The 10,000-nt window shown below is 59.3% G+C and overlaps 1 protein-coding gene across 1 annotated transcript in view; it reads right to left on the bottom strand.

Annotated features, from left to right (window-relative positions):
- zfhx3b (zinc finger homeobox 3b) overlaps positions 1 to 4,295 on the bottom strand; it is a gene marked incomplete at both ends in the record, with an annotated part of 107,820 nt that extends 103,525 nt beyond the window's left edge. Inside the window, 2 exons of the mRNA XM_084437182.1 lie at positions 646 to 1,285; positions 1,692 to 4,295. Coding sequence (XP_084293308.1) covers positions 646 to 1,285; positions 1,692 to 4,295 — 3,244 coding nt within the window. The remainder of the gene's footprint in view (positions 1 to 645; positions 1,286 to 1,691) is intronic.
- Positions 4,296 to 10,000: the final 5,705 nt, after the last annotated feature.

Genomic DNA, 10,000 nt, shown 5'->3' with positions numbered 1-10,000 from the left:
AAAATGAAAGATAGGAGTGTGTATATTTGAGACGGGGAGGGCCAGGATAGGACAGGAGTGTGTATATTTGAGAGGGCGGAGGGGGCGGGGGGGGGTTGGGGGGGTTGGGGGGTTGAAGGCTAGTGTTCTCTTTTAACCCGTAACGTGCTGCTGGCGGGGTTGGGGGGGGGGGGGGGGGGGGGGGGTTGAGCCTGTTGTCTGCAGTTTCTCAAGAGGCCTGGCGCTTTAGTGCTCCGCACACCGCCACCGAAACCATAAATTGTTGGATGTGAAGATAAATTCAGGTACTTTCCATACATGCATACATTTCACTTGACAGCATAAACACATCCGAGCAAATGAAGGCATGAAAAGAGCCAATGTCTAAGTGGCTTCCATGCAGAGGGCCCCTCTCTCCCCAATCAAAGCCGGATTCCTCTATTTACTCACATCTGACTGTGTGTTTAATGTTTAAAAATAAACAGCTGGCAGCAGCCAGAGCGATCCCACCCTCGTGAACTCGCTCTGAACCGCCGCTCTGTGTTCTTGGCTGTGACCCGAGGCTGCTCTGGGGGTGTGTGTGTGGGGGGGGGGGGGAGGGTGGACAGAGCCGTCAACATTCGCCGCGGAGGGGGACCGGGGGGGTGGGGGTGGGGCGGTGCTCACCTAGCGCGGGGGCCAGGGCGGCCATGCCGGGGTCCATGTGGAAGCCGCTCAACAGGAACTGGGCCTCGGCGCCGGTCGGGTCCAGCTTGAGGCCCGGGGGCAGGCTCATGTTCTGGGTCAGGTAGTACTGGTAGAGCTCGGCCTCCGAGGGGGACGGCATGGCGCCCAGGCCCAGGCGGCCGTGCTGCATCTGGGTCACGTTCTGCTGGAGCAGAACCATGTTGTGCATGTGCTTCTCGCTGGTCATGTGGATGCGCAGGTTCCGCGCCACGTTGGTCTCGTAGTCGCACACCTCGCAGCGCCACGTAGGCTTGCTCTTGGGTTTGGTGGGTGACGGAGCCCCGCACGGCCCGCCCCCGCCCCCTCCCCCCGGCATGTGGGCGGCGGCGGCCGCTTGGACGGCGGGGTGGTGATGGTGCGGGTGCGGGTGCGTGTGCGGGTGCGGGTGCGGCGCGTGCTGGGCCGCCGAGCTGACGGCTACCACGCTGCCGCCGCCGCCGCTGCCGGGGGCGTGGACGAACACCTGGTCGCCGGTGGGGATGGTGCCTCCGTTCTGCAGGGTCTGCATGTTGTTCAGGTGCTTGTCCGACTGCATGTGGATGCTCAGGTTGCCTTTGGTGGTGGTCGAGTAGTTGCACACCTGCGGGCGGTCAAAAGCAAGGGGGTCGGGTCATTCGCGTGTTTTAACCAGATATCGATCACACACACATTCGCGTGTCGTCCGCCCATTCATTCTCATTCAGTTCGATACATTTTCATCCGTGACAGAGTGCCAGTATCCTACTCTCCTTACATTCAATCAAATTACAGTCATTTAGCAGACGCTTTTATCCACAGCCACTTACAGTAATTGCAATTAACGTAGGTAGTCGGTGTTCTACTACTCGCCAGAACTCACAAGTGCATCTCCTTTCTGAAACAAGTGACTAAGAGCATAATCTAGTGCTGAAGCCAAAGTGCAGGAGTAGCAACATTAATACAAGGTAGGTGCTTAAGAGGGAGGATCCCCGCCCCCCCCCCCAACCCGAACTGTCCGGATCACTGACCTCGCAGCGGAAGGGCTTGTACCCGCAGGTGTAGCTCTCCCCCCTGGCCAGGCGTGGGTGGGTCTGACCGCTGCTGCAGTAGACGCACGAGCCTCCGGAGTCGGGGTGCTTCTCCTTCATGTGGGCCTCCAGCGTCTGCTGGTACTTGTAGTGCCAGTTGCACTTGGGACACTTGAGCGTCTTGCACGAGTTGCGCGAGTGCATCATGGTCATGTGGCCGCCCAGCGAGCGCGAGGAGCCCAGCACCGTGTCGCACTTGGGGCACTCCACGCCGCTCCCCCCGGCGCCGCCGCCGCCGCCGCCGTGGTTCTGGGAGCACTCGCCCAGTGCCGCCAGGTCACAGGAGCCCCCCGGGAGCGAGTGGGCGTGGCCGTGGGGCGAGGGCAGCAGGTGGTGGTGGTGGTGGTGCAGGTGGTGGAGGTGGTGGTGCAAGAGGGCCCCGCCCTCGTCCTCGCCCTCCCCCGGGCTGTCATTTGGTTCTGGAGCTGTGGCACTGTCTCGATTGGCACTTTCGTCGGCGGCGGCGTTAGAAGCCGGCGAGGAGGAGGAGGGGCCTGCGGCGGCCTCGTCCTCATTCCCCCCCGCCGCCCTGCCGCCGCCGGCTGCCGCCATCGCCACGGGGACGTTGGTTCCCTGGCAGTTAAAGCTCAGCGGGAGCTCGTGGCTCCTCCTCCCGACGCCGACGCTGTCCGCGGACGCCGTCAACCCCTCCTCCCTGACCGAGGGGGAGGTGGCGGCGATGGGCGGGGCTTTGCTGTTGAGCGCGGGGCTGGCAGCAGAGGGGCAGGCAGCAGGCTGGAGAGTGCTACTAGGCATTAATAAAGGAGATTTGGAAATGCTTTGGTTTGAGACAGCCGGTTCCCCGAACCCTACCTCTCCGCCCCCATGACAGCCGCGGGCCACCGCCTCCTCCTCCTCCTCCTCCTCTAACAACAGTTCCTCCTCTTCCTCCGAGCCCCCCTCGTGGCTCGCCAGGCGTACCTTGCCTAGGCCACGCCCCCCGGCGGCGCCTCCGCCGGTCGCCCCCTCGTTCCCCGCGGGCCCCTCTGCTCTCCCCCCCTGCGCGGGCGGCAGGGTGCTGGAGTCTTTGGCCGAGCCCGGGGCGGTCGAGGGGAGGGCGGGCGCTTTGAGACCGCCGCCCACTAGCCCCCCTAGGGCGAGGAGGGGGGAGGAGCCTAACGGTGGCGGCGTCTGCTGCTGGAGGGCGAGGTCAGAGTCTTTGTTCAGGAGGGCGTCGCCGCCCACGCCGCCGCCCTCCAGGTGGACGCCGCTGAATGTGCCGTAGAAGCTCTGGCCAGAGTTCATGGGCAGGAGCCCCGGGGGCGCCGGCGAGCTCTTGTTTTTTGGTTCCAGGAAGCTGATGAGGGGCTCCTTGTCCTTCCCGATGCCCTGGATGATGGCGGACGCGTACTTGTCGCCCAGCAAGCGCCGCTCGTCCTCGCACAGGGTCATGCGGTGATCGTGGACAGCATGCGTGGCGAACGAGCGCGGGTAGCCGAACGACAGCTTGCAGAGGAAACACATCAGGATGGGCTTCCCCTTGCCGTAGAGGGCCAGCCCGTCGAATTTGGAGAAGTCCACGTTGTTGGGGACATCTTTGGACACGCAGGACTTCTTGGCCGACCCGTCGCTGTTCAGGTAATCCTTGTTGCTCTTGTGGCGCACGTCGAAGACGCGGAAACTGTGCAGGACGGGACTGAGGCCCGCCAGGGCTGAGGTATCGGGGAAGCCTTGGTCCGCGGCGCCGAACCACTTCCCGAAGGACGAGGCTATGTGGAACGTGTTGATGATCTGAGGGTAGACCGAGGAGGAGGCCGAGGCTGCCCCGGCGGGCTCGCCCGGCTTCCCGGCGCTAAGGGAGTTGGCAGGGATCAGTCCGCCGGGCGCCGCCGCGCCAACGCCGCCGCCGCCACTCTGGATCAGCTGGCTGAGGCTCTCCACGATGTAGGCGGAGCCGTCCGGCTGGTAGACGATCTCCCCCGCCAGGTTCTCCACGTCGCTGCTCTCCTCCTCCTCCTCCTCGTCCTCCTCGCTCCCGCTGTCGGCCGCGCCCCTGCGCCTGCCGCCTCCGGGCCGCTGGCGCAGGAGGGTGGGCATGCCGCCGCCGCCCCCCGGAGCTATGGGCACGCCGGGGAAGGGCTGGAGGCTCGGGAAGCAACTGTCGATCTCCATTTCGTCCAGGTCCTCCAACTCCTCTTCTTCCTCCTCTCCGCAGCTGCCTCCCTCGCCCTGCTGGTCGCCCCGGTCGTCCGCGGGGCCCTCCCTCCTGGGGCGGGGCCGGGCGCTGGCGGGGCTGTCGCTATGGGCCAGGGGCGGGCTCCGGGCAGACTGCTGCTGCTGCTGCTGTGGCTGCTGTGGCTGCGTCTCTCTCACCCCCTGGTGGGCGGTGCCGTGGAGCTGAGTGTGCGGGTAGGGCGCGGAGAGGGACAGTGCGTCCAGGGACGGGGGTTGGCTGCTGCAGGCGGGGGGGACCGGCGAGCTAGAGTGATCGTTCCAGGGCTGCGGGGGCGGGCGCGGGTGCTGCTGCTGCTGTTGATGGGAGGTGGCGGAGGAGCCGAGCCCATCGTCTGTCCCAGAAACCACGGGAGACTCACAGCTGTCCATGCTCATGCCCACGCGAGGCGCTCATCGCATCCAGGCCTGCGGGACACACAGGGGAAGAGAGAGAGAGAGAGGGAGAGAGAAGGAGAGAGAGAGGGAGAGAGAAGGAGAGAGAGAGGGAGAGAGAGAGGGAGAGAGAGAAGGAGAGAGGAGGTTAGAAACCTTACACGGCACAGGGCGCAGACAGAGAAACCTGAGGGATCGCAGTTGTTAAAAGATACACGCACACACACACACACACACACACACGCGCGTCACGTGCCTGACACGTATTCATCTACCCGGGCGGCGCGATCGGGCACACAGAGCACTCGCACTTCTCCTTTCGTAAACATATTCCGCGCCATTGTTCAGATCCTAAGTGGCTGTATTCTCCAGCACTAAGGCTCTGGGTGCTAAGCAGAGATTAAAAGCGCCTTCATGAAAGGGGTGTCTATGTATAGAACACATCTAAAGTATGTAGCATCGGGTGAGAGACAAAAGTGTGCGATCTAATTGGAAAAATGACAGAGTGCTCATTATGCTAGATTAGGTACTTAAACACAATACCTGAGATGAGCACTAATAAGCCTGCCACGATTCATCTTCCTGTCCTATCAGGAAGCTACCATCTTTTATCTTCACCTCCCAAACAACACCCCTAATCTTACATTCTCCAAATCCTACATCCGTTTTTAATTAACTTCCAGTCAGGGAAAAAACGAGAAACAGGCCAACTTTAATGGATAAAATAGATTCACAGTGAGATAATTAGACAGACAGAAGCCACCCATCAGCACACAAGTAATTTACATAACTGGGAGGAGATTTGAAGGGGACTGCTGGTAACTACACTGCCATTTCACATCCCTAGAAAATAAATAACAGAAATCATGCATTGTGTGCAACACCAAGCGAGATCTAGCCCCCCCCCCCCCTCAACACACACACACACACAAACACACACACACACACAGTGCTCCAGCTGAGTGCATACAGTACAATCTTGTTTGCGATGCAGGTAATTACTGTACATGTAATGTTACTGCTCTCTCACACACACACACTTTCCGAAGATGACAGGGAGTAAAAAAAATAGAATAAAAAAAGACAGCTTTTTTCCCCCTCTTTTTTTTTGCGAGCCCCAAAAATACACCAGCTGGGTTGGGAGTTCTAGATGCAGCTGTGTTTAGATCTGCCGTCCAATAACCTCCACGGTCAGCTTGGTTTCAAACACTCAGGCCGTCCTCCCGCTTCTGAAATAATAAATGAGGAGCTGAGCTTTCAGGAGCTGGGCTGGGCTGGGCTGGGCTGGGCTGGGCTGGGCTGGGCTGGGCTGGGCTGGGCTGGGCTGGACTGGACTGTGTTGGGCTGGGCTAGGCTAGGCTAGGCTAGGCTAGGCTAGGCTAGGCTAGGCTGGGCTGGACTGGACTGGACTGGACTGGGCTGGACTTGACTTGACTTGACTTGACTTGACTTGACTAGACTAGACTAGACTAGACTAGACTAGACTGGACTGGACTGGGCTGGACTTGACTAGACTGGACTGGACTGGACTGGGCTGGGCTGGGCTGGGCTGGGTTGGGCTGGGCTGGGCTGGGCTGGGCTGGGTTGGGTTGGGCTGGGCTGGGCTGGGCTGGACTGGACTGGACTGGACTGGACTGGACTGGACTGGACTGGACTGGGCTGGGCTGGGCTGGGCTGGGTTGGGCTGGGCTGGGCTGGGCTGGGTTGGGCTGGGCTGGGCTGGGCTGGGTTGGGTTGGGCTGGACTGGGTTGGGTTGGGCTGGGCTGGGCTGGGCTGGGCTGGGCTGGGCTTGGGGCTCTGGAGCTCTGGAGCCCTGCCCCTGGCTAGCACCAGGGAGAGAGAGAGAGAGAGAGGCCCAGTCCAGTCCAGCCCAGCCCAGCCCAGTCCAGTCCAGTCCAGTCCAGTCTAGTCTAGTCTAGTCTAGTCTAGTCTAGTCTAGTCAAGTCAAGTCAAGTCAAGTCAAGTCCAGCCCAGTCCAGTCCAGTCCAGTCCAGTCCAGTCCAGTCCAGCCCAGCCTAGCCTAGCCTAGCCTAGCCTAGCCCAGCCCAACACAGTCCAGTCCAGTCCAGCCCAGCCTAGCCTAGCCTAGCCTAGCCTAGCCTAGCCCAGCCCAACACAGTCCAGTCCAGTCCAGTCCAGTCCAGTCCAGCCCAGCCCAGCCCAGCCCAGCCCAGCCCAGCCCAGCCCAACCCAGCCCAGCCCAGCCCAGCCCAGCCCAGCCCAGCCCAGCCCAACACAGCCCAGCCCAGCCCAGCCCAGCCCAGCCCAGCCCAGCCCAGCCCAGCCCAACACAGTCCAGTCCAGTCCAGTCCAGTCAAGTCCAGCCCAGCCCAGCCCAGCCCAGCCCAGCCCAGCCCAGCCCAACACAGCCCAGCCCAGCCCAGCCCAGCCCAGCCCAGCCCAGCCCAGCCCAACACAGCCCAGGCCGCAATCTGGAGCGCCGGGGAGATAAAATGATAGTGCCAGATACTGCTGAGCTAATAATTTTATTAGAGGGATGCAGGCAGCATTGATTAAAGGGGGTGACCGGACTGAAGCCAATAACTCGGGCCTGCCCTTTAACCCGCCACTGCTGAATATTACATGAGCACCGGCACCACGCTTGCTTCGCCCCCCCCCCCCACCTGATTAGAACATTCCCTGTCTGCACTTGATTTATTTACTTATTTACTTAGGGATGCAAATTTCAGCTGTGATCAGACAGTGTGTCTCTGCACCCCCCCAGCCCGGAGCGTATTAACCGCTGAGGGCTAGCCGGGGGAGAGGGGAGATTGAGAATGTCTGCCTGCCTCTTCATGAATGTCTGATGAAACCCCCCCCCCCCCCCCCCCCCCAACTCCCCCCACCCCTCTCTGTCCGATGTGCACTTATGCTGCTCAAACAATGGGCCTGGGGTTTTTAGTATGCGCCTTTGCATTTCCACCATATCTATTAATCACGGCCGTCTTCTCCCCCGATGGGGACGCTGCTTAACTAATCAAGAATGATTTATACAAGAGAATTGGTTTGATAAGAAATCCAAATACTATATGTTTGGATATTATAATTGCAAAAAAAAAAAAAGAAGACGGCCAAGGGTCAGGAACGTAGGTAGCAGTTGCCGAATATCGCACTCTAATCAGTGAAGGTGACGGACATCTTGTGTCCACCTGTCTTTATTGTTTGTACGCCAGACAGACAAAGGTTCTGCTGACCCCTCTGTTGCTTTGCATACAGAATGAGCAATATTAGGCTAGCCGGTGCATATTAGCAGGATTACTTTACACGAGCAGGCGTGATTTAGGGCCGGCTGCCATGTTGAGTGAGGAGATACTAGTCATGCTGGTCTGTATTTATTATCTGGTCCATTAATAAGACGAGGCTGAGCTCAACAGCCATTTCACGCAAATGGACTGACGGAGGGGAAATGAAAACACACACATGCGGGGGGAAAAAAGAGAATAATTCCGTGCCACGTGTCAAACAGACAAAGAGTGGAATTCTTTAAACAAATGACACCTGGATAAACTAGGCCGCGCGATGGACAGAAAACCATTGAAAGGCGGATGTGTCTAATGAGCAGAGGAGAGCGGGCGACTGTAAAACTGACTGAAAGTCTCCTGTCTGAACACGGAGACGCTCAACGTGTTATCCTCTAATCTGGCCGGGCAGCCCCTCCCCCGGATTCCACAGCCTGCCCTGACCAGGTCTGAACATTGGGCCCACACACACACACACACACACACACACACACACACGCACATACAATCACACTCACAGACACACACACACACGAACAATCATACTCACAGACACACACACACACACACACACACACACACACACACACACTCACTCACTCACTCACACACACACACACAGGCACGCACACACACACGCACACACGATACGGCCACAAAAGTCTCGTATGCAGCCAGCTGTCCTATCGGCTGTAGGTGTCTATATATCTGTTGTGTACAGTAGCACACTTAAACCAATCAGAGGCGGCCAGGCGGGGTAGGACGACCAATGGCGAGCGACGCAGAGGGCGGGCCTAGCTAAGCGTGTCCACTGCTTACACAACACAGGATTGCTCTTTAAAAAAAAAAACGAGATGGTACTAATCCAATAACCTGTGGTGGTTACTGATGTGCGGCCGGATTGTCTGGAGTCACCAAGTCTCCGATGCTCTCGTCCGATAGGAGGCTGTTTGTCTCTCGGAGGTCTGCCCGCCCTGGCGACACCTGTTCGGAGCAGGAAGGGCTTTAATCTCAGGGAGGCTCCGAACACAGGACGAGACAGGGGAGGAGGGGGGGGCGGGGGAACAGGAAGTGGCTGGAGCAGGCAGCGTCTCCGTTAATAACCACCAATCAAGAGGCTGATGGGAAGGTCTAGTGCTGCGCTGCGCCGGTAGCTAACACCCAAGGTTACATACTGTGGTGTACGAATGCAAATGACTCGGGGACTTGCTCCTTTGCATGTTGGCGTCTGCTCTCGCTACAAGGAAACAGACACACACACACACCTCATCGCTGTGTTGTATTGTGCTGGGGGCAGGGAGAGGGGGGGGGGACAAGCAGGCCTACATGCAGCCAAAACAAGCCTTAGCTCACCAGAGGAGATAACAAGACAGAAGAAAGGACAGGATTCCTGAGCAGTGTGTGTGTGTGTGTGTGTGTGTGGGGGGGGGGGTCAGGAGGAGCTAGGGCCTGGCTGGCTGTCAGAGGTGCTCACCAGAGTGCGTGCGGTGGGCGGTCGCCCTAGTCTAACTCACAATCACAGCGAGGGGGGGGGGGCGCGTCTGGCTAGGTGCCCTCCTCTCTCTCCTCTGACATTACAGGGATATAAAAGCCAGTCTCTCTCCTCCTCCTCCTCTTCCTCCTCCCTCCCTAACTAAGCAGATAAGACCTGAGCCCTGCGGAGAGAGAGCCCAGGTCCTAATGAAGCCTGTCCTGCAGTGGGTCTGGTTGTCATTTGGTATGGATGGAAAATGAGATAAGTTTAAAAAAAAGAAAAGAAAAAAAGAAAAGAATTTATGGGCCCTTTCATTAGGTGGGATTTAGCGGGCGAGCGAGGCAGGAATTAAAGGCTAAGGATCCATGTGATTAGAAGCGAGGCCCAATCGTCTGCCTGGAGGCCCTCTGCCCCCTGCCTCCAGAGGGCCAGGATCTCACCAGAGCCTCCTGGGGAATTAACTCTGGCCCCGGCCCCAGCTGAGAACCCCACCCCCGGGGGCCGCCATCAACCTGAACCCCCCCCCCCCCCCCCCCCCCTCACACACACACTCTCACACTACCCCATCCACACCAGCTCTGGGGGGAAGACCTCTTTGAAAAGAAGACAGCCCCCCCCCCCCCCCCCTCCCTGTTATTCCACCTCCCTGACCCCCCCCCCCCCCCCACACACACCCCACACACACCCTCTCCAGGAAGCCCCCCCCCTCTCCTGTCTCCCATTGTCCTTCAGTGGGTCTGTGACTGGGTGAGCCATGCCAGACCCCTAGCCAGCCACCGCAGGGTAAGGGCGCTTATTGGAAAATCAATGCCGCAAATGCTAAGCAAGTTACAGGAAGATGTGGGAAGGAAGGCTTCTTATCGATACAGTGCGGAGGGGGGGGGGCTTTGATGTTGCACAGGGGGATGCGCTCGTTGACGGTGGAGGGGGGGGGGGGGGGGTTATAGTCCTGGGGCAGAAACCCAGGGAGGGATTCGCCCCTAATTAA

Source organism: Borostomias antarcticus, assembly GCF_949987555.1.
Source record: "Borostomias antarcticus genome assembly, chromosome: 4".
NCBI lineage: Eukaryota > Metazoa > Chordata > Actinopteri > Stomiiformes > Stomiidae > Borostomias > Borostomias antarcticus.
The sequence above is the reverse complement of the archived record's forward strand: the minus strand, read 5'-3'. Positions and strand labels throughout refer to the sequence as shown.